The 24960-nt window shown below is 45.3% G+C and overlaps 1 protein-coding gene across 5 annotated transcripts in view; it reads right to left on the bottom strand.

Annotated features, from left to right (window-relative positions):
* The window catches only part of LOC122542184, a 39812-nt gene extending 15445 nt beyond the window's left edge, over positions 1-24367 (bottom strand). For 2 of the 5 annotated variants that reach the window (XM_043679628.1, XM_043679632.1), the window contains exons 1-5: positions 23773-23925; positions 12320-12436; positions 9035-9139; positions 6976-7035; positions 1285-1428 (exon numbers count right to left, since the gene is read on the bottom strand). In XM_043679628.1, the coding sequence (XP_043535563.1) occupies positions 1285-1428; positions 6976-7035; positions 9035-9139; positions 12320-12388 (378 nt within the window). In that variant the 5' untranslated portion in view covers positions 12389-12436; positions 23773-23925. Of the gene's footprint in view, positions 1-1284; positions 1429-6975; positions 7036-9034; positions 9140-12319; positions 12437-12535; positions 13332-22849; positions 22871-23772; positions 23926-24346 lie in introns of those variants that run through there. The other 3 variants (XM_043679630.1, XM_043679631.1, XM_043679629.1) reach the window with 3 other exon arrangements.
* Positions 24368-24960: the final 593 nt, after the last annotated feature.

Raw genomic sequence — 24960 nt, 5'->3', positions numbered from 1 at the left:
CACTCCAACTCTATTTTGATTTAATCCCTGCCCACCCCTTGCTCACACAGCATTGCCCTTTGATGTGAAGGGCACTGCTTGTCACTGGCCACCCTGATGTTTCCTTTCTTCCTGGTGGTGGGAAATGAATAAAGATTTGTACACCTGTTGTCTTTCACTGTGTCTCACACCCACACACAAAAACATATAACCAGGAGAGCCCTTTGATGAGAAGGGCACTGCTTGTCAAAAAAAGAGAAAAAAAACTCTATTATCCTTACTTCAGCAGAGGCTGGACTTTGTGACTGTTAGTCAGCAAGTCCTTTTAAGGTGAGCCACCCTGCTCCTCTTGCAAATCAGTGGAAATATCCAGACAAAAAAAAAAAGCAGCAGTGTTCTGATCAGCACAAGGGGCATCTCAATAGATCCCATGAACAGTAGCCTCAGAACTGTTTTCCCAGTTTTCCCTCTGTCCATAACACCAAAGTTTCCACTGCAGCATACACCCTACAACCCCCCTCCCCCCCCCCCCCATCTATGTCTCTCTGCCAGTTGGTGTAAGGGGCAGGTGGGTATAAGGGCATTAGAGTTTTAATTAATGGAGTTATAAGCCCATGATTCACAAATATTGACCTCATGTATCTTTGTTTGTAATAAATAGCAGCTTTTGTTAAGTTCAGAAATCTGATCTCCTCTTCTGTCTGAGGAAGGATCACTGGACCAGAAACGTTAATCCTGATTTCTCTCCACAGGTGCTGCCAGACCTGCTGAGCTCTCTCCAGCAACTTCTGCTGTTGTTTCTGATTTACAGAAATCGCTGTTCTATTGGGTTTTTAAAATGTTCTTTTATCAACGTGGGTTGAGAAAACAAGTGGTCAAAAAGCATGGTGCTGGAAAAGCACAGCCAGTCAGGCAGCATCTGAGGAGCAGGAGAATCGATGTTTCGAGCATAAGCTCTTCATCAGGAGTGAGTGAATTAGAAATTCCTGATGAAGAGTTTATGCTCAATACGTCGACTCTCCTGCTCCTTGGAAGCTGCCTGACCTGCTGTGCTTTTCCAGCGCCACACTCTTGACTCTGACCTCCAGCATCTGCAGTCCTCATTTTCTGAGTACAAGTAGCCTAGGGAATTGTGCATACATTTTAAAGTCGATAACTTTTGTGATGGCCCCCAGGAATATTGATGTTACCATAGATTGTGCTGGGAGTCAGGGTGGAGAAAGGTGGGATATGTTAGGAGTAGTGTGAACTCTGAACTCTGCCGCTCCTCCAGCACCCCACTTCAAAAGGTCTTGGGAAACTTACATTAACAGGGCAATCTTCTAGAAATTTCAGCTGCTGCAGGACGCCGAGAGTCAAATTTTGGAGCTCATCCATCGAGTGACGGTAAAGATGTCCAATCGACCGATTCAGGGACAACATTGCCTGCAGATCAACGCAACAGCTGTCCTATGGGAGGAATAAGAGAGGTTGACAGCTCAGGTAGGCTGAGGAGATGGTGACTATCATTGTCATCAGAAATTCCAGAAAAGACCAATAGGATGAGGTTCTCAGACCCTGAGAGACAACCTAGTAACATCCGTTAGCTACAACTCAAGTGTGGAGTGTTTACCCACATCTCAGTTGTTCAATCATTCATGGGATGTGGGCACCTTTGGCTAGGCCAGCATTTATTGCCCATCCTCCATTGCTCAGAGGGCAATTGTGAGTCAACCACATCACGGTGGGTCTGGAGTAACATGGAGGCTAATCCACGTAAGGATGGCTGTTTCCTCCCCTCAAGGGCATTAGTGAACCAGGTGAGATTTTCCTAACAATGAGCAATGGATTCATGGTCATCATTAGACCCTCCATTTATCGAATTCAAATTTTACCATCCCCTGTAGTGGGATTTGAACCAGGGTCTTTACAACATGACCTGAGTCTCTGGATTAATAGGTGAGCGACATTACCACTCGGCCAGATTGTGGGTTCAAGGCCCAGCCGGGACACACACATCAGGATTAGCTCGCAGGGCTCACAGAGTGAGCTCAGCTCTCCACGGCATGCCAGCTCTCAGATAAGACCTTCAACAGATGTCTGTCTGCCCGCTCAGCGGGACGGAAAAAACAATTTCAAAAGAAGAACACAGGAGCGGTAAGGCCAGTAATCCTGCTCGTTAACACATTGCTGTTTGTGGGAGCTTGCGGTGTGCATAACCAGCTGTGCCATTTCCTGCATCACAGTGACCATACACTCATTGGGACATTCTATATAAAAGGGTGGCACAGTGGCTAGCCCTGCTGCCTCACAGCGCCAGGGACCTGGGTTTGATTCCACCATTGGGCAACTGTCCGTGTGGGGTTTGCATGTTCTCCCAGTGTTTGCGTGGGTTTCCTCCCTCACTCCAGGGATGTGCAGATTAGGTGGATTAGCCATGGGAAATGCAGGATTACAGGAATAGGGTGTGGGTCTGGATGGAATGCTCTTTGGAGGATCATTGCAGTCACAAATAGCCTCTTTCCACACAGTAGGCGTTCTCCAAAGTGGTGCTATATAAATGCAAGTCATTCTTTTATTAGGGGTCAACAGGCAGAAGGTGCTGCAACATCTGGGCAGACAGGAAACGGGGGGGGGGGGGCTATAAATATTGATGAACTAATGCATGAGAAAATTAATTCAAGATTCCCTACAGTGTGGAAACAGGCCCTTCGGCCCAACAAGTCCACACTGACCCTTTGAAGAGTAACCCACCCAGACCCGTTCCTCTACCCTATTAATCTACACTAAGGCACCTAGCCTACACATCTCTGAACACTGTGGGGCAATTTAGCATTGGCCAATCCACCTAACCCACCCATCTTTGGATTGTGGGAGGAAACCCACGCAGAGGTGGGCAGAATGTGCAAACCCCACACAGACAGTACCCAGAGGGTAGAATCGAACCCGGGCCCCTGGCACTGTGAGGCAGCAGTGCTGACCACTGAGCCACCATGGTCAGCTAAACTATTGATGTAAATTGTAAAAGGATTGAGCCCCTAATATAGAACGCTGCAGGATCCCACTCATTGTATCCTGTCAATCAGGTGACGACCCATTAATGTGTCCTCTATTATCTGTCAGCCAGACAGTCTGTAATGTTTCTCATTCAATATGGAGTCTTTACTTTCTGATAATAACCTTTGAAGTGCCAATTTCTGGAAATTCAACATTTAAAAGGCATCTGGATGGGTATATGAATAGGAAGGGTTTAAGTGGGATATGGGCCAAATGGGACCAGATTAATTTAGGATTTCTGGTCGGCATGGACAAGTTGGACCGAAGGGTCTGTTTCCGTGCTGTACATCTCTATGACTCTAAGCAAAGGCTCTCCTTTAACCAAAATGTACGCTACTCCTTTGAAAAGACTCCAATAAATTGCACTAAATAATTGTTCGATAATTAAACATTGCTAAAAATAAAGACATTTTGTCAAAGCTTTACGTCTTGCACTCATCAGGACCATTCACAAGAAAACCAATTCAAGGAGTAAACCAACATTTGTCCTGCACAAGGGAAAAATGCTGATTGGTTGGCAGGTTGACTGATTGGTGGAGGAGCTGCTGTGAAGAATGCACCCATTAAATGATGATAGACAGTTAACAGTCAGGCTCTTAAAATTTGAAATGGGTGTGTTTATGCCAATCAAGGCATTGCCCTGAGAGTGAACCAGTGAAAGGTTGGCAACTATTTAAATGGGGTTGAAAGAGGTGCACAGTCTGTCAGTCTCCATAGAATACAGTCCAGTGCATCAATGTATGTAGCTTCCAGTAACACAAGCGCATCACACTGCCACCCTCAGTGACAATCCCAAAATGGTTGTCAGCAAAATTCCTCTCAAATTCAGGATAAGCCAGCAGGTGCTGTCCAATTGCAGATTCAAGTCTAATGTTACGCACCACATACTCTTTCGGAGAACAGCAACTACCAGATTTGGGGTGGGGGGGTGACGCTGGAGAAGAAAAGTGAAAACAACTGTCTGAATTACATTACAACAACCCTACCCTGTAACAGTAAAACCCTATTCACTTGCCAGGCGTGGTAGAATAGTTAGCCTAGCTTTAGGATTAGTGTGCTCCTTTGATACAAATTAATCAATTTGCTCCTCTCAACACCCACACTACAAGTTCAAGTTGCACCACACCTTACTGAGTTGGGTGAAAATTTGTATTTCTGTGCCAGAAATACATCACCTTACTGGAAGTGAGTAAGACGTTTCAATATCAAATAAATATTTACTCAGAGTTGGAAGATATTGCGTTCTGCCTCCTTGTGTAAGTTAGTTTTGCTCTTTTGGGAACATAGTCACTAGCACACCCAATGTTAAGATCCACAGTGAACAGGACACTCAGAAACCTGAATTCTTCAGTCCCAACACTGGAGGTCCCAAATGTAATCACACCAGCAACCCACCTACATGCTTACTGCAGCCATAATCTGAAATAGCACACTTACAATATGCACACAGTCCCACAACAGGTCAGCAGGGGCTCAGAGGTAAAGCCAGTATTACTGAAGAGAGAGAGAGAAAGGGTGAAGAGAGAGAGCAGACACGGGGCAAAGAGAGAGGGGAGTGTGAGGGGGGAGAAAGACAGAGAGGGGGAAGTGGTGGAAGGGAAAGCGATGTGGGAAAATCAAAAAAAGAGACAGACAGAAAAAGACTGTGTCAGAACGCTAAGGTTTACATCAGGACATTTTGCAAGAACACCAAATTTTAAATAATCACAACAATTTATACGAGAAGGGTGCAGATTGGTTTGTGAATAGACTGATCACTGTGAAGGAAACAACACCTTGAGCGAGAGGAGAGCAGAAGGAGGTTCCACAGAGTGAGGCAGGAACAAGGCCCTTGTGGGTTTTGTAAACAAGGAAGAAAATGTTAAGAAAAAAAAAAAATCAAACTTTGGCTCGAGAGGAGCTTGTGTGGGTCAGTGTCAGGGGAATGGGACTTTGTGCGAGTTCAGACACAGGGTATGGGGTGTGTTGGATGACCCTAAGCTTACGGAAAGTAGAACATTGGGCATGCAGCCAGGAGTCTGTCGAAGTGTATTATCCTGCCTTGAGGTAATGAAGGTGGGCCCATGGGCTCAGCAGACAGGGGTCTACCTTCATTACTTTGATATATTGCAAATGAAAATTGGTATCACAACTCCCTTCCAAAAACAGTTCTCAATCCCTACCTTCCCTCTTAATATTCTGAACTCATTTTTCCCAGGAACTGTCCAGGAACTTGAGGAATCCTTTTGCTTTCTGCATGCCCTCAGCCAGAGTTGATTCAACAAGCAACGAGCACCCTTTCCTCCTGGTATAAATTGTTGCAATCATTTGAAGTTTGGCAAAACAAAAATCTTTAGCAACACATTTCTCTCTTCAAGAAGGTTCAAGGTTTATACCATCAAAGAATAGAGTGAAGCTCCTTCTGGGTTGGTAAGAACTCCTCAGTAACTCCATTCCTGAACCAACTTCAATGGCATCTTTTCCAAGTGAAAGCATCCGACTGACCACATTCTCGGTCAAACACTCACCAGGTAGGAACTGTGAATCGACCATAGAACATAAAGCTCTCTCTACTTTGGCCAGAAAATAAGACAAAAGGAAGTGGAGGGCACGTCTAATCTTTTATCCACTGCAAGTCATTGTAGCTGCAAAAGCAGAGTTTGTATTCTCCCAGCCTCTAAACCTCAAATCTGCTCGAGCTGACAAACTGATGCAAACAGCCAGATAAGCGACTGAGTTAGAGAGGGGAAAGAGAGAAAAAATTCTGTTTTGCAAAACTACCTGAAAGATTCCATGTACCGATAAATCGAGTGCATATCGTGGCCCAGAACCTTCACCATTGATCAGGAGATAGTCTACACCGCCATCGAGGCAGCTTTTGAAAAGATACCACTGACGCGGTGTGCTGGCTGACACGATTTCTTGGTAAGAGATACCAACATTTGAAAAATCAGGTGGTGTTCGGATGCAATCAATCTGGATTTTGAAGATCTCCGCAGATTGAAGGTGGGAAAGGTTGCAGGAGGTTGGGGTAGGGAATGAATTGGTTTCAGGAGAAAGTGAGTTCTTGCAGATCAGAGTGAAAAAGGGTGGTGTTGGAAAAGCACAGCAGGTTAGGCAGCATCCCAGGAGCAGGAGAGTCGACGTTTCGGGCATAAGCCCTTCTTCAGGAATGTCCATCATCAAATTCATGGTCGAATTGGAACTCAATTTTTTAAAAAAAGAATTAGCAATCTAATGGCGATCATTAGACCATTGTTGGAAAAACCCATCTGGTTCACTTCAGGGAAGATAAAAGCTGTCTTTACCCAGTCTGGCCTACATGTAAGCCCAGGCCCACAGCAATGTGGTTGACACTTAACTATCCTCTCGGCAATTACAGATGGTCAATAAATGCCAGGCTGGTCAGTGACACCCACACCCAGTTATTGAATCAAAAAAATGTCATAGCCGTAGACTCATACAGGACGGAAACAGACCTTTCAGTCCAACCAGTCCATGTCAACCATAATCCCAAACTAAACTAGCCCCACCTGCCTGTGCTTGGCCCATATGTCTCCAACCATTTCTTATTCATGAACTTATCCAAATGTCTTTTAAATATTATAACTGCACCCATATCCATCACTTCCGCTGGAAGTTCATTCCGCAAATAGGACGAAACAGAAAACAAAAGTTGCATTTTACAGAGAGAATTTCAAGACAACAAGATGTCCCACAGCACTTAAGGATCAATAAATTACATTTTAAAGAATAAGGCTGTTGTAGTGGCAGCCAATTGTGCCTAGCAAGCTCCCACAAAGCAGCAATGCCAGGGAAAGGATTGGAAATGAAGGGGATCCTGTTGACATGCTGCATGAAGGGGAAAGACAGAGACACAGAGAGAGAAGAAATGTCTTTTACCAGTTGAGACTGACAGCTCCCCCTTCCCCAACGTAACATAACCACCCTGTAAACGGATGACAATCCGGGCAAACCTACCATATTGGCAGTGTCCTGCAAGAAAACAGTGAAGTTGTAGTCTGTAGGGAGATGCGTCCTCTGTAAATAAAGCAAAACAAAACAAGATTTAAAGACCATTTCGCTTTCCAAATATGTCGATGAATAGTGAAGATAGGTGCTTCAATCGAAAAAGAATCTAAACAAATACATTTGACAGCGGCAGGAAACAGAAAAGACATCAACCATTTCATGCTGACGTCGGAGTTTCATTTCTTCCTTATTTATTCAAAATACCTGTCAACGTCAACGTAACCAGGTTTTTAATTGATCAAAGGCGAGAACATTGTGAAACATTCACGTTTTAAGTTTTTTTAAAAAAAGGACTGAATTGGAGGAGGCTGTTCGGCCCCTCAAGCCTAGTCTGCCAATTTCTCAATTTCATTTTCAATCCCTAACCCTGACCAAATTGACACTCGATGGGACAAGGTGTCCCGGTGAAGAGACATTTCATACTTTTGCTAAAAAGCATTTTCCAATTTCACTCCAATGAGATTGCCCAACATCAGACAACATAAGCACAAGGATTGCCTTTGATTTATTTTTAATGAAGCAGAGAACAGAACTTAATTTATCCTCTACTCCTGCCTCCAGGTCAATCACAATGCCAACCTGAGAACCAACAGGTTGACAGCCAACCTGAGAACACAAGAACAAAACAAAAAGGAGGGCGGTTGCTGGAGATCTGAAAAAAAAAACAAAAAATGCAGGAGAAACTCAGCAGGTCTGACAGCATCTGTGCAGAGAGAAACAGAGGTAATGTTTCGTTCGTAGCCCAAGTCTTTTCCCCGGGTGGAGGTGTGCAAAACTAGAGGGTATAGGTTTAGGGCGAGAGGGGAAAGAATTAAAAGGGACTTGAAGGGAAACTTTTTCACGCAGAGGGTCATGCGTGTATGGAATGAGCTGCCAGAGGAAGTGGTGGAGGCCGGTACAATTACAGCATTTGAAAGACATCTGGATGGGTACACAAACTGAAGGGTTTGGAAGGATATAGGCCAAATGCTGGCCAATGGGCCTAAATTACTTTAGGATATCTGGTCGGCATGGACAAGTTGAAACGAAGGGTCTGTTTCCGTGCTGTACAGCTCTACGACTCTTCATTTACTCTGCTTTCTACCCACAGATGCTGCCCAAGCTGCTGAGTTTTGCCAGCAATTTTTGCTTTCGTATGAGAACACAAAAAGGAGCAGGAGGTGGCCATTCAGCCCCTTTTAGCCGTTATTCAACATGGCTGATTTTATCGTCAACGCCACCTTCACCCAAGCACGCCCAGAATCAGCTTACTGATCTCAGTGCTGGATATGCCGGTAGACCGTTCCAAAGATTCACAACCAGAGGGAAGGAATTTTTGCCTTGACGCAATCGTAAATGACAGCGACCTTACTCCGAGGCCACGATCTTGTGATCAAGACTGTGTACCCCCTATGCTGTCGAGCCCTAACTGCAGAGAAGGTAATGGCTTCATTGGGAAGCTGCCATTAATAAGCTGGAGACTTTGATTCACCGCTTCTCAGAGGACAGGAAAGAAAATTCCGGCTGGGAACTCTGACTTAAACCCACTTCAACAAGAGAAGGACTGAGAGCACATTCAAACTGGCAGCGAATTTGGCAAAAGATGCCCTGTCTTGGAGAAAGGGAACTGAGATTAACCAGGGGCTGCAATTCCATGGACAGAGTGGGAAGATTGGGACTATGTTCCAACGAATCAGGGGAGATTTAATTGAGGCGTTCTTGAATTAGGAAGAGGTTTTGATTGCACTGAATGAGGAGAAATTGTTTTCACTGCCAGGAGGATGAGTAGCCAGAAGATATAGATTTTAAACACAATTGGCAAAAGGAACAAAGGAGAGACAAAGGCGTGGTTTCACATAAAAGCTATAATGTTTCTAACCTATGCCAATCAATTTCCATCCTTACAGATACTGTATGTTGAATGGCCTCTTGAGTGTCAAATAATTCAATGAACGAGTCAAAAGAAACCATCCCCATTCCCAACCCAAACCATGGGTGGTCACAGAGGTTCTCATCCCCCCCAACTCACCAGGGTATTGAGCGGCAAATCATACGTTGTTGTATGGGGTTGGAATACTCCAAACTGACAAGCGAGAGAGGTTTCTGATAGAAATATAACCAGGAACAAAGCCACCTAAGAAAAACAACAACAATCTTTACAACAAAATTCATTATTTAAAAAAAAACAAAAAAACTAGGGCACCAAGAGTTCCTAGTTTCTTTTGAAGAAAAAGCGTTCCTTTCCTCCTCTGTGCCCTGCTCTCCCCTCTCCACCCTGGAAATGCCCATCATTACATTGCTCGAGATGGAGATGGTTAATACTACTGAACCCCAACATCCCAAGCACGTTCAACTCTACCCTTTCCCCAGAAACGATCTGTCCAAACGCATCTCCCCTGCAGACAGTGGTTTGGCCAAGGTGAGTTTTCCAGAAGTTTCTGCAAGCCTCCCCTCCCCGCTCCCCCCCTCCAATCCCATTCTTCATGGGAATGTGAAACCCAGTATGAAAGCCCACTCTTCTCCCCTCCCAAAGAATGTGCAGCAAGATCCCACAGACAGAAACAAGATCATGACCACGAGAGGGTAATCTGTTTGTGGTGTTGATTGAGGATCACTAATCAGTTGGGACACCGCGAAAAACATTTCTGCTCCTCAATCAGATTTTGTTTCTTTTTACTCTTTCGTGGGGTGTGGGCACTGGCGAGGCCAGCGTCTGTCACCCAACCCTAATTGCTCCTTGAACTGAATGATGTGTTCAGGACTCTTCACAGGGCAGGAACCACATTGCTGTGGGTCTGGAGTCACATGTAGGCCAGACCAGGTAAGGATGGCAGTTTCCTTCCCTAAAGGACATTCGTGAATCAGATGGGATTTTAAAATAACAATTAACTGTTTTATTAATTGAATTTAAATTCCATCAGGTGCTGTGGGGGGATTTAAACCAGTGTCACTTCAGCAGTAGCCCACCTCTCTGGATCACAGCAGCTCAGTGGTTAGTACTGCTGCCTCCTAGAGCTAGGGACCTGGATTCAATTCCACCCTCGGGAGACTGAGTGTGCGTATTCTCCCCATGTCTGTATGGGTTTCCTCCCACAGTCTGAAGATATGCAGGTTAGGGCGAATTGGCCATGCTAAATCGCTCAGTGTTCGGGGGCATTAGTCAGGGGTAAATATAGAGTAGGGGGTCGGTGTGAACTTGTTGGGCCAAATGGCCTGCTCCCACACTGTCGGGATTCTATTCTATGACAAACTTACATCCGTAAATCTATTGGTGAAATGTCCTGATTCCAAATATGAGCACTAAAAGCCTTCCTTCTCTACCTTGGCATATTTACACTGCATGAGCCAAAATCGTGGATGCACACACTATTGGGCTTCCAAGGAGCCTCAGGTGAGCATGCAACATGCAAGATACTTTGAATGAAGGTCAGAGCTCCACTGGGAGGCAGAATTTTCACCTGCCTGCACTTTCCACACCCTCGTCATTTAATTCTCACCTGTGTGAAGGTCTTGTGGCACATTGGGTGGCATCTGAGCTGGTAACTCCAGGTTGGACTCCCATGCCAGGACTTGATTTTAAGGGGAGGCAATGTGGTATTATCGTTATTTTATTAATCCAGAAACTCAGCTGACGTTCTGGGAACATGGGTTCTAATCCCAGCACGGTAGATGGTAGAATAGGAGTTCAGTTTGAAAAAACAAAATCTGGATTTAAGAGTCTAATAATGACCGTGAATCCATTGTTGATCATTAGAAAATACCCACTTGGTTCATACTAATGTCCTTCAGGTAAGGAACTCTGCTTGGTCTGGCCTTACATGTAACTCCAGACCCATCGCAACATGGTTGACACTCAACTGCCCGAATAAAGCTAGCTACTAAACAAGCTGCCATTTAAGGATAGCTAGGAATGGGTTATAAATGCTGGCCAGCTTGTGACACTCACTTCCCATGAGGTAATCTTCAAATAATGTCAAAAGAAAGCGGAGTTCATAGTGTGGCCGAACAGGTTAACTATCAATTTGTGAACCCTTCCAACACACACTGACAGCAGGCAGCAAGAGCAGGGAGGATTCAAAAGGCCACAAAACATTGGAGCAGAATTAGGCCATTCAGCCCATCACATCTGCTCCACCATTCGATCACGGCTGTTAAGTTTCTCAACCCCATTCTCCGGCCTTCTCCCCGTAAACCTCGGAATCTCCCAGATTCCTTGAGATTGCAACCTCAGTCACTATCCATAGATGACTAAGATGAAAGCTGATGTCACTATAGTCTCGGAAGACCATAGGCACCTGGTGGAGGTTTAACCAGAGGGTCACCATCCCTCAGACAAGGGGAGAGGTTGAGAAAGTGGGACTGACACATGACTTCAGCCAGTATACAGGAATTGAACCCTTGCTGCTGGAGTCAGTCGCTTTGTGGACCAGCTGTCCAAGCAACTGAACTAGCCAACAACATGCTGCGAGTGTTCCAGTAACTCACAAACCTGGTCCCTCTTAGTCATGGAGTCATACAGCACAGAAACAGACCCTTCGGTCCAACTTGTCCATGCCAGCCAGATAGGCTAAATTAATCTTGTCCCATTTGCCAGCATTTTGCCCACATCTCTTCAAATCCTTCTTATTCATATGTCCATCTGGGTGCCTTTTAAATGTTGTAATTGTACCAGCCTCCACCACTTCTCTTGGCAGCTCATTCCATACATGCACCACCTTTTTGTGAGGAAATCTTCCCCCAAGGTCCCTTTTAAATCTTCCCCTCTCACCTTAAACCTATACTCTACCCCAGGGAAAAGACCTTGGCTATTCACCCTATCTATGCCGTTCATGAGTTTCTAAACTTCTAGAACATCACCCCTCAGCCTCAGATGCTCCAGACAAAACAGCCTCAACCTATTCAGCCTCTCCCTATGGCTCAAACCCTCCAACCCCAGCAACATCCTTGTAAATCTTTTCTGATTGCAGATAAAAATCGGATCAAAAGAAAAATAAATATCAGAGCTGCGGTTTAAGACTCTCCCTCAGAGCTTGCACAGGTACGATGGGCCAAATGGACCACCTCCCAAGTTTCTACAAAATCCAGAAAAGAAAAAAAATCAGAAGAATTGAACAATTAGGAACTCAGCTAACCCCAGCACCACCAGAACTGTCACCTCAAATCCTCAGAGTCAAGATCAGACGTCACACGACACCAGGCTATAGTCCAAATCCCAAGCTTTCGGAGTGCTACTGCTTCGTCACATGACATCTGGGACAGAAGAGGGTCTTAGCTGTGAAACAAAAGTCAAGAGGAGAATAGAGTCGGTACTCACACTCAAATCCTTCACTGCCCCTTGTCGCTCCTTTAATGAGTTCTTCAGACATACATGATAAAATTTCATCTCAACATCTCCACACTTTGCATTCCACCATTAAAGACTTTTCATCTCCTTACAAAAATACAAGAGAACATAAAGTTAAACATTTTAGTACACAGTTCTCAGCCCATCACTGCAAGGAAACAAATCAATTGGCAAGATTTTTCATACATTTCCCTGGAGAAGGGCAATTCACCCACTACTCTGGCACCTGGTGCCATCTGTTTGTATCCTTGATCCTGCTCAGTCGCTGAACTGGGGTCTCACGATGGACTCTCATTCAGTTTGTTGAGCGAGATGCAAAGAGAAATAAATCCAAGAATTTTTAAACAAAAACGCGCTAAAATGCGCCATACCAGGGATAGTGAAAAGAAATGCCGGAGAAAGGGCTTTTGTGTTTATTCAAAGACAACATGTTCAGCTGTTTCATTCAACCTCCTGTTACAGCGGGGAATGTAATTAAAACCAAATCCTTTTTTAAAAAATGGTGTCAAAGCTTTGAAATAATCCATCAGTCGAGTTAGATTTAAATCTTGGAAAGTCAGAAGTGGCCAGCAAGTTGGTAACGAGTAAATCCCAGATTTCCCGTTTTTCTGAATTAGAAGCTCGAATCTTTATTGGAAGTCTGTCAAATTAGAGACAACGAAGGAACTGACGTGAGGGGGAACAGGGGGAGGATTTTCCAACCCAACACGGGCTGCCGTTTTGAGGCTGCTGGAAGTTGGGCACGTTCAATCATGGCTGCTTTCCAGGGCTTTTGTCAACAACAAATTGTCGCTACTTTAGAGTCCACATCTGTGTATCAGGCCGAGGGACCTGCTCCATCCATTAACCCTTTGCATTGCTTCCTTTCAACATCTTGGGACACAGGAAATGAAGCAGAGGTGGTGACGATTTAGTGGTATTATGATTAGACTGTTAATCCAGATAATGTCCTGGGTTCAAACCCGACTGTGGCTGATGGTGGAATCCGAATTCAAAAACAAAACTGCAATTCAGAGTCTAAATAAGAACTGTGAATGCATCGACGATTGTTGGAAAAACCCATCTGGTTCCCTAATGTCTTTTAAGGAAGGAAACAGTCCTCCTTATCCAGCCTGGCCTACATGTTACTCCAGACCCACAGCAATGTGGTTGACGCTTAACTGCCCTCTGGGCAATTAGGGATGGGCAATAAATGCTGACCTGGCCAGCAACACCCACATCTGGGGAATGAACTAAAGAAAAGGTTTGAGCTATAGGGAGAGGCTCAATAGGTTGGGGCTGTTTTCCCTGGACCTATCTGAGGCTGAGGGGTGACCTTATAGAGGTTTAGAAAATCATGAGGTGCATGGATAGGGTAAATAGGCAAGGTCTTTTCCCTGGTGTGGGGAAGTCCAGACCTAGAAGGCATAGGTTTAGGGTGAAAGGGGAAAGATATAAAAGGGGCCTAAGGGGCAACTTTTTCACACAGAGGGTGGTGCGTGGATGGAATGAGATGCCAGAGGAAGTGGTGGAGGCTGGTACAATTATAATGACATTTAAAAGGCATCAGGATGGGTACATGAATAGGAAGGGTTTAGACGGACGTGGGCCAAGTGCTGGCAAATGGGATTAGGTTAGGTTAGGATATCTGGTCTGCATGGATGTGTTGGACCGAAAACTCGGTTTCCCTGCCATATATCTCTATGACTCAGATTCTTAAATCATCTGAGTCCCAATGCAACTGCTTTAGAGTCCAAGATTTTATTGCTTGAACAAAAGCCCTTTGGCCCATCATCTCTGTGCTGGAAACCAAGCATCAACACACTATTCCAATCCCACTTTCCTGCACTTGGCCCAAAGCCAAGGCAATGGCTTTTCAAGCACCCAGTTTATCTTTAAGAAAACACAATTGACATAAAAGGAGAAGGGGCTTTCAATGTTAACACCAACGAACCCCCAGCCCAACCCTAACCTCAGGTTTCTTCCTTTCAACCAATGGCGAAGGGAATCCCTTTAACTTTTAAGGAAGGGGAGGATGCATTTAAACTAGTCCTGGTGATTTTCGCCCAGACAAGGAAGGAAATGCGATGCAGAAGTTAGTTCACCAGCTGCTGTTGGTTTCAGTTGTAAAGCATCAATCACATCGTTAGCAAATGTACACAGCTCACTCACTCTGACTCTCTGGGAACAATTAACGGCCCTTTGTTCAAGTGAAAAACAAATGAAATCTCTTGGCACATTTGACAGAAGAAAATGAATCATAGATTTTATCATCTATATCATAACAGAGAGTGCACCACCCATGCATTTCATAGTATGGGATGTTCTGAAAGATGCAATGTAGCATGGATTTTATTTTCCCAAAAACCTCTCTCATCAAAAGACATTTTTCTTGTCACCGCCCCCCCTTGGATTTTAAGGAAACGTGAAGGACCCCCTCTCACTATGGACCCAATGCGTTTAACAAATGAGACTTCCTCCAGCAAATAATTGCATTGATTCCTGTGAGAATCGCCAATCTGGCCTGGCTAAAATAAGGAGAGACACCATCCAGTCAATAGCGGGTTGGATCTCAGGCCAAGTTTCAGTGGGCCCCACATAAATCCGACAACCGTTTCCTTTGATGTTACGAGATCACTTTCCCTACAATGTAAACCCACCCTTTCATGGTGGTCCAACACAAGGGCGGGTCAAGCAGATTGGGCAAGGCTGTGGGGGAGTGGTAATGTCAAAGCCGAGGCTAATGTTAAAAATCACCCAACACCAGGTTATAGTCCAACTGGTTTATTTGGAAGCACTAGTTTTTGGAGCGCCGCTCCTTCATCAGGTGGTTGTGGAGTACAAGATCGTACGACACAATTTATAGCAAACGTTTACAGTGTGATGTAACTGAAATTATCTATTGAAAAAGACCTGGATTGTTTGTGAAGTCTGTCATCTTTTAGAATGGGCATGTTGGTTTCATTTCTTTCTTATGTCAATCTCAGAACTTGCTTAAAGTTACATTCTCAACGTAATGTTCTGAGATTCAGATTCACGGTTGCTCACAGAATAGGAATTCAATAAAGGTCCTAAAATAAAAACCGTAGCAGCCCATTGGGTACAGACACCTGTTTTAGAGAGATCCAAATTGGTGGGTTTTCTCCAAAGGTCACCACACCTCAGGCCAGGATTGAGGGTGAAGAGGCAGAACCTTCAATGGTAACTTGGCAGGAGCAGGAATTGAACCTGCACTGTTGGCACATCACTAGCCAGCCATCCAGACAACTGAGCTAACCAACCACATATGTTCACTTAATGTATTTTAGGGAGGAAAGCTGCCATCCTTACCAAGTCTGGTTTACATGTGACTCCAGGCCCACAGCAACGTGGTTGACTTTGAACTGCCCTCTGCAATGCCCAGCAAGATACTCTTCAAGGGCAATTCGAGATGGGTGGCAAACGCTGGCTTTGCCAGTGATGCCTCTATCCCACAACAAATATTAAACATAAATATCAATACGGCATAGAAAAGAAGCCAGAGGGTAAATTCCATTCAGCTATTTAACCCCCTATAGCCCTCCAATCCATATCCCCAATGTGACGTGCAAATTTCCATTTGAAATCCTTCTGTGGTCTCTACGTCCACCAGTCTCATCCAGGTCACATTAGATTCCCTACAGTGTGGAAACAGGCCCTTCAGCCCAACCAGTCCACACCGACCCTCCGAAGAGTAACCCATCCAGACCCATTTCCCTCTGACTAATGCACCTAACACTATGGGCAATTTAGCATGACTTGACCTGCACATCTTTGGACTGTGGGAGGTAACCAGATTACCCGGAGGAAACCCACGCAGACACAGGGAGAACGTGCAAACTCCACACAGACACAGTCACCTGAGGCTGGAATTGAACCTGGGACCCTGGTGCCGTGAGGCAGCAGTGCTAACCACTGCGCCAACGAGTTGAAGCTTCACTGAAGATCTTTGGGCCATTTACTGGGAAGAATTCACACCTTTTTTAAGATTTCCCATTTGCCTCAGCTGAGCCTTTACAGAGGCAAACAATAGCCCCAGATGCTCTTCCCCATTTGTGGAGAGACCCCCCCCGCCATGGCACGATAGGCTAATCAAACCCATGGGGCCATTCACATTCAATTAGATCACAGTAAATCTTAACGCAGCTCCATATATGGCTTATCAAAAGGAAACTAACATAGTTGTCAATTATGCCTCCAACACCTACAGTGTGGAAACAGGCCCTTCAGCCCAACCAGTCCACTTCGGCCTTTTGCAGAGTGGGTTCTAAGCATCCACTGCCCAGCAAGTGTGGAAAACAAAATGCCTCCCTCTTTCTTAAAATCGGCCAGGTTTATAACGTTTAGAATATGTCGGTTTTTCTCCTTCAGAGAAAACAATTTCAAAACAAATTGCACTAAAGATGTCAAGGAATATGGAACAGTGTGGGAAATGATGGACATACAGCAACTATGAATGACTTTGTTATAAACTTGAGAGACTGAGTGGTCTACTCCTGCTCTTATTTTCAGTCGTCCAGGTAAGTAAGGGTGGCATGGTGGATCAGTGGTTAGCACTGCTGCCTCACTGAGCCAGGGTCCTAGGTTTGATCCCACCCTCAGGTGACAGATTGTGTTGAATTTTGTTCCCCCATTTCTGCGTGGGTTTCCTCCCATAGTCCAAAAACATGCCGGTTAGGTGGATTGACCATGCTAAATTGCCCATAGTGTCCAGCGATGTGCAGGCTAGGTGGGATTGCCATAGGAAATGCAGGGTTACAGAGACAGGGAAGGGGTGTAGGTCTGGGTGGGATGCTCAATCAGAGGATTGGTGGGAACTTGACGGGCCGAATGCATTGAATTGAATTCATTGTCATGTGTACCGAGGCACAGGGAAAAGCATTGTCTTGTGAGCAATACAGAAAGATCACAATAGCAAATTAATAGGTAAACAGTGGCAAAAAGACAGGTAAGGGCAAATGTTAACAGTTTGAGAGTCCATTCAGTATTCTAATAACAGTAGAAACAGCGAAACCGGCTGGTCCGTGGGCTCAGGCTTCTGTACCTTCTCCCCTATAGTAGAAAAACATTGCTAGGGTGGGATGGATCTTTGAGATGGTCTGCTTCCACACTGTAGGGATTCCAAGTACTCAAGATCTCATCCTTCAGAAATGGACTTGCTTTTCTTTTGAACCTTTCACAGTCACAGGAATGTTTCAAAAGTACTGCACCACCACCAGAGTATTTGAAGTCCAGAGCCTACATAATTTAGGAAATGCACCAGCAAATCTGTCACAGGCTCCCACAAACAACACGTGGTTCTTGAGATCCCAACAACTTCTTCAAACTTTCTGCTTTTTTCCTAAAATGCAAGAAATGTGTCACCTGTCCAAGATGGCAAACAGGGCCTCGACTTATAGAATCCTGCCCAAAAGACAGCACCACAGACAGGGTGGCACTCCAGCGGTTCTGCCCTGAAGTGTCAGCCTGGATGCTGTGCCCGAGCCGACGGATTGGGATTTGAAGCCACAACTTTCCAACTCAGAGATGAGAGAGCTAACCCCAAAACATGATATGCTCAAGACAAAACGGAGAGTCAGAGATGTACAGCATGGAGACAGATCTTCGGTCCAACTTGTCCATACCGACCAGATATCCCAAATTAACCTAATCCCATTTGCCAGCACTTGGTCTATATCCCTCTAAACCCTTCCTATTCATATCCCCATCCAGGTGCTTTTAAATGCTGTAATTGTACCAACCTCCATCACTTCCTCTGGCAGGTCATTCCATACACGTCTGCGTGAAAACATTGCCCATGGTCAGTTTTAAATCTTTCCCCTCTCACCATAAACCCGTACCCTCTAGTGTTGGACTCCCCGACCTTGCAACATGACCTCCCAACTCCAATACTCAATGCACTGACTAATAACAGCAAGCATACCCAAAGCCCTCTTCACCCTCCTACCTACCTGCGACTCCACTCTCAAGGAACTATAAACCTCCACTCCAAGGTCTCTTTGTTCAGCAGCACTCTGGTAAAAAAACTACATTACACTGTTGGCACAATATTACTGTGTGTGCAATGCGGCACTCTTTCAAATCTCAACAGGTCACACACATGTACGTCATCGACTACAGGAGATTCTCAGCAAACACCCTAATTATGCCTCACCTCCTCATCAGCAATAGCTACAATTACTTCCATCGTGTTCCTTCCTGTGGGTCAAACCATCCAAAGACTTGAACACAGCAGCAAATTTGCATTCACAATCCCACAGACAGCAATGTGATAATGATATTAGTTGGGGGATAAACAACTAATATCCCACAAGCATGATCGTTTTCATGGGATTTAAATTTATATTCAAGCAGGAGTCCTGGGATTCATGCCTCATCTGAAAGAGGACTTCTCCAAGATTGCTGGGACTTCCCGAGGGCTGCAGTGGGAGCTCCAATCGAATGATTTTTTTTTATTATTCAGAGTCTCTGGGGTGGGACACTCTTACTCCAAAGGTAAGAGCAACACCTAGCATGCCAGCAGCTCAAACATCAACACCTACTGCCAACTTTCTTCATTGAATTATTTTGGCAATGCATTGATACAATCACCACAGTACTTGCCTCTACACATCCTGAAGATGTACTTCAATCGCTATTTATGTAGTTGTACTTTGTGTGCTGCACATGCCATGCGAGCTCTCAGTGTTCTATACTACAGGCACATGCAGCCACAGCTGCAGCTGCAGATGCAAGGAACTAATGGGCAAGTCTGCACAGCGACCTTAAGGTTGTTGAGGGAGCAGTGATAGTGTCCCTACCTCTGAGCCATATGGACAGAGTCCAAGTCACCCTTGCTCCAAAGGTGTGGCATAACACAGCCAAACAGGTTCATTTAACTGCAGCAAGCATCTTTTTTAAAATATTGTTTTGCAGATTCTGGGCTTCTTTGGCAAAGCCAGGTTCCGTGCCTACCCCTCAAGGGAGCAGCGTTGAGCCGACATCTTGAATACAACAGGCGTGGGGGGGGGGGGGGGGAGAGGCTTATTTCAGAGGGCATTGCTGCCAGTCTGGAGTCACATGGAAGCTGGAACAGGTGAGGATGGCACATTTTCACTCCTCAAGGAATATTAACATGGTGGTTCAGTCGTTAACAGTGCTGCCTCACAGTGCCAGGGACCCAGGTTCAATTCCAGCCTTGGGTGACCCTCTGTGTGGAGTTTACGCATTCTCCCCCATGTCTGGGTGGGTTTCCTTTGGGTGCTCCTTGTTTCCTCCCACAATCCAAAGATGTGCAGGTTAGGTGAATTGACCGTGCCCATAGTGTTCAGGGGTGTGTAGGTTGGATGCATTAGTCAAGGGGAATGGGTCTGGGTGGGTTACCCTTCAGAGGGTCGGTGTGGACTTGTTGGGCTAAAAGGGCCTGTTTCCACACTGTAGGGATTCTAATTCTATTAAACTTAGTGGTTTCATAATAACTGTGACCGAAATGAGACTTTAAATTTCAGATTTATTCCATTTCAAATTCTCTCAGTAGCCAATGGGATTTGAACCTTTGTCTTTAGAGCACAAGTATCTCAATTACTAGCCTAGTACTATAACCACTAGCCTAGCCTACCATATCCACACTTGACACCCTACTCAGGCTTGTCAGTGGTTGTAGGGCTTAGTCATGAATTCACTCAAATTACACACTGAAGAAATGACTAGCAGGGTGCACAGAGTGACCAGGAGCAGAGATTGGAGTGGATTCAGCCCAGTCCATAACTCAGGGAGACAGAACATTCACAACACAGTAGCCTTTACTGGAATACCCTCAGAGTTATAAGATACAGAAACACACCCTTTGGTCCAACCAATCCACGCCAAACATAATCCCAAATTAAAGTAGTCCCACCTGCCAGTGTCTGGCCCATATCCCTCCACACCACAGTGGCTTAGTGGTTAGCACTGATGCCTCACAGTGCCAGAGACCTGGGTTCAATTCCCAGGAGTTTGCACATTCTCTCAGTGTCTGCGTGGGTTTGGTCTGGTTTCCTCCCACAGTCCAAAGACCTGCAGGTCAGGTGAAGTGGCCATGTTAGATTGCCTGTAGTGTTAGGTGCATTAGTCAGGGGTGAATGTAGTGGAATGGGTCTGGATGGGTTGCTCTTCAGAGGGTCAATGTGGACTTGTTGGGCCGAAGGGCCAGTTTCCACACTGTATGGAATCTCATCTAAACCTTTCCTATCCTTGAACTTATCCAAAATGTCTTTTAAACGTTGTAATTGTACCCACATCCACCACTCCCTCAGGGAGTTCATTCCACACATGAACCACTCTGTGTAAAAAAAAACTTGCCCTCATGTCTTTTTTCAATGTCTCTCCTCTCACCTTGAAAGTGCACCCCTCGACCTGAAAATCCCCCGCCCTAGGTTAAAAGCAGTGACCATTACAAACTAGAAACCAACCAGCAAGGGGAAGCCAACTCAACGACAGCACTGAGCACACCAGAAAGAATCGGCAATGGGACAATAAAAAAAGCAAAATATCGCCGACACCGGAGATCTGAAATAAAAGCAAAAATTGCTGAAGAAACTCAGCAGGCCTGACATCTGTGCGAGGGAGACAGAGACAAAAACAACTAATGTTTCAAGTCTGATTTGACTGTGTTTTGGTGAGCAGTGACTGGATTGATTTCTGAATGAACAATGGTCTCTTGATGCTTGACTGTGTCACACATGACCCATCAGTCTCTGACGCACGGGGTGCTGGACCAGGAGCGATAACTATTGAAAATGGACTAAAAAAGGTAAATAACAACACACCTGGTAGATAGCCACTGTCCACAAAGGATGAGAGATTTCCCCTCCATCAGGGAGAGTTCTGTATAACACATGGGACTCTACTTTGGTCTCACTGCCAAAGGGAGGTTGCTGCTAAACTTGAAAGGGTGCAGAAAATATTTACAAGGATGTTGCCACTGTTGGAGGGTTTGAGCTGTCGGGAGGCGCTGAATAGACTGGGGCTGTTTTCTTCAGACCGTGGAGACTGAGGGGTGACCTTACAGAGGTTTATAAAATCATGACGGACATGGATAGGTTGAACAGCCAAGTCTTTTTCGCAGGGTAGGACACTCCAAAACTAAAGGGCATAGGTTTAAGGGGAGAGAGGAAAGATTCAAAAAAGGGACCTAAGGGGTAACTTTTTTCACACAGAATATGGCATATGTATGGAATGAGCTGCCAGAGAAAGCGGGGGAGGTTGGTACAAGTATAATATTTAAAAAGCATCTGGATGGGTATATGAATAGGAAGGGTTTAGAGGGATATGGGCAAAGTGCTGGCAAATGGGACTGGACGAATTTAGGATCTCTGGCAGCATGGATGGGCTGGATCAAAAGGTCTGTTGCTGCATTGTACAGCTCCATGACTCTGCAAGTCTCCCCAAATCATCACGGCCGGTAACTGGGATTAAACCTGCAACACTGCCACAGCTCAGTACCACACCTCAGCCATTCCCAAATTATCCAACACTCCCACACACACACACCCCAAAACTAGAACACAACTGGATAACGAATGAGCCAGTGGAACAAGGAATTCCTGGCCATTATGTGATGAATAAAGGACAGAGACACCATCTAAAACGTTTCCCTTGCTAAATAAAAACAAAGGTGGCATGAAATCAGACAGCACGGAGCCTGCTAGGAGACAGCGAGGCCTGCTGGAGATCAGAGTCGAGAGTGTGTTGCTGGAAAAGCACAGCAGGTCAAGCAGCATCCAAGGAGCAGGAGAATCGACAGAAGTCCAGCACTGGGCCTTGCCTCTTATTGATTCCCATGTAAGTTCATCACAAATAGGAGCAGAATCAGGCCATTCGGCCCCTCGGGTCTGCTACTGCCATCGAGTCATAGAGATGTACAGCATGGAAACAGACTCTTCAGTCCAACCCGTCCACGCCGACCAGATATCCCAACCCTATCTAGTCCCAGAGCTGATATGCTCATCATATCCCTTCAACCTATTGCCAATTTTTAAAAAAAAAAAATCTGTCTCTCTCCTCCATACATTTACTCACTGTCCCAGTATCCACCGCACTTTGAGATAGCAAATTCCATAGATTCACATCTCTCTGGGAGAAGTACTTTCTCTTCAACTCGCATTTAAATATGCTGCTACCCCAAAGGGGCAGAGAAGGTGGGAGAGCAACAAGAGACAGGGACACATTTTTTTTAAAAAAAATGAAAGAAAAACAGATCACTGAAAAAAAAAGGATCACTGGACCCGACAGAATCACCGGACCATTAACTCTGCTTTCTCTCCACAGATGCTGCCAGATCTGCTGAGCTCTTCCAACGAATTTCTGTCTTTAGAACAAAGAAGCAAAATTGCACATCAAACACAGATCTGACAGCAAACCAGCTTTAAGGGTATTGGGTCCAGGCAACTAAAAATTGAGTCAAAGAGGGGTTTTGAAGATAAAAAGGGGGGGGGGGGGACGTGAAGAGAAACAACCCACCAAGTCTCCTTCGACAAACTCTACCTTAATTAAAAACAACAGCCACGTTAAAGCCATACACTGTGTGTGTGGACTCTGGTCGCTGTTCTTTCGTCACGGGTAGAAACCCTGGGAAGCGAGAGTACTCTCCTGCAGCCTGAGAGTTCAAACTGCATCACATGTGCCGCAGCGATAAGTTCTTAGAAGCAACAAAGACGGGCAATAAAACGCTGGCCCAGTTAGCAATCGCCACACACCCCGTGGAAACAGAGAAATTCCAGAGAGTGAAACAGACAGTACAGGTGTGCCCAGACAATCAACCCCTTGTATCAAACCGGACTCACTCCACAACAAAGCTCAACCCCTCAGTGAAAGTTGATGCACTGTCTCTCTCGCCTCGTTCGAAGTGGGACAGGAATCTTAGTTTTAAAAAAAAAGAGTAATCTCACAGAAGTGAGAAGCATACGGAAGAAATTACTACAGCTGCTGGAATATAGAGACAGGTCAAGGGGGTTGAGTCGAGCAGAAAATTCTTTCGGAGTTTCCGGGTGTAGCACACACTTGGTCAAGAGAGGTTAAAAGATCAATTTGCAATCGGAAATCCCCTTCCCTCCCAGTCACTCACAGGAATCAATAAGGATTATTCCCACTTTCAAAGGAGGGGGGAGTTATAACCTGTCACACACAATGCGTTTGGAAGTGATTATTCCTCAGGGAATAGTCGCTATTCTAAGTTTTCTTTTGAAGGCTATGAAAAAGGAAATTTAAAAAAAAAATGTTCAAACTCGCTGAGAGAACTTGATCATGTCAATTTCAACGCGATACAGAAAGTTAGAGAAGCCGATCACGTCAATTTCAATCCGATACAGGAAAACTTGATCATGTCAATTTCAGTCTTCTACAGAAACTGATAGAGGGGTTTTCAGGGTATAAAGTTTTTAAAAAGTCTGACGAAAGTCAAGTCTTACCTGAAGCCAAGTTGAGAAAAGTTACAAATTGTTCTGGTGCAGACTTACACTGTCCCCTGGACTGTGTCACAAGTGACAGGAGCTAACTCTACAGAGACCGCTCATCTTCCTTTTAAAAACGTGTGGGTTGCAGGGGAGGGAGCCGGGTCGGTGTGTGTGTGTTTCTTTTGGGCGGAGCACCCAGTGAGTGGCGGCTGATTAATCCACTGTCCGTCCACTCAGAGACTGAGAGGTGGGTGGGTTGGAAAAAAAAAGTTTGCGCGGTTCACTGTCCGGATGTCCTCGGAAAATGAGGTGGGAGGTGCGGTATTTCCTGCAGAATGCGAGAAAAAGTGGAGCGGGGAGGGGGGTTTAGTCATAAATTTGGAGGAGGGTACAGGGGAAAGTGTGTGGGAACCTGAAACCCAGAGAAGAAATGGAATCTGTGGTCATTTGACCAAGCTGCATGTTCATGGTTCGTTCCAATTTTGTCTCTGAATTTGCATCGAGCTGACTTCAACTGGAACTATCCAAGGGGTTAGTTATAGAATAAAACAGTATGACAGACCCTTCGGTTCAAATAGTCCATGCTCACCATGTTTCCAAACTAAACAAGTCCCACCTTCCTGTGTATGGCCCATATCCCTCCAAACCTTTCCTGTTGGTGTACCTCTCCAAATTGCTTTTAATTGTTAAAAATTTAGCAACCCCAGGTTACAGTCCAATAGGTTTAATTGGAAGCACTAGCTGCTCCTTCATCACGTGGTTCATCAGACACACCCCCCACCTCCCTCCCCCCCATGAAGGAGCAGCGCTCCGAAAGCTAGTGCTTCCAATTAAACCTATTGGAGCTGTATTCTGGATTAGTGGTGCTGGAAGAGCACAGCAGTTCAGGCAGCATCCAAGGAGCTTTGAAATTCCTCGGATGCTGCCTGAACTGCTGTGCTCTTCCAGCACCACTAATCCAGAATCTGGTTTCCAGCATCTGCAGTCATTGTTTTTACCTATTGGAACTGTAACCTGGTGTTGTGTAACTTTATACACCGCAATCCAACACCGGCATCTCCAAATCATGACTACCATCGACACCCACTTTTAATTGTAACTGTACCTGCATCCACCACTGCCTCTGGAAGTTCATTCCACACCCAAACCTAAGACAAGAAATGAACTATTGCAATACCTTTAGTGCTGCGGGATTGGGACAAT

The sequence above is a fragment of the Chiloscyllium plagiosum genome, chromosome 39 (genome assembly GCF_004010195.1).
Source record: "Chiloscyllium plagiosum isolate BGI_BamShark_2017 chromosome 39, ASM401019v2, whole genome shotgun sequence".
In the NCBI taxonomy this organism is placed as follows: Eukaryota; Metazoa; Chordata; class Chondrichthyes; order Orectolobiformes; family Hemiscylliidae; genus Chiloscyllium; species Chiloscyllium plagiosum.
The sequence above is the reverse complement of the archived record's forward strand: the minus strand, read 5'-3'. Positions and strand labels throughout refer to the sequence as shown.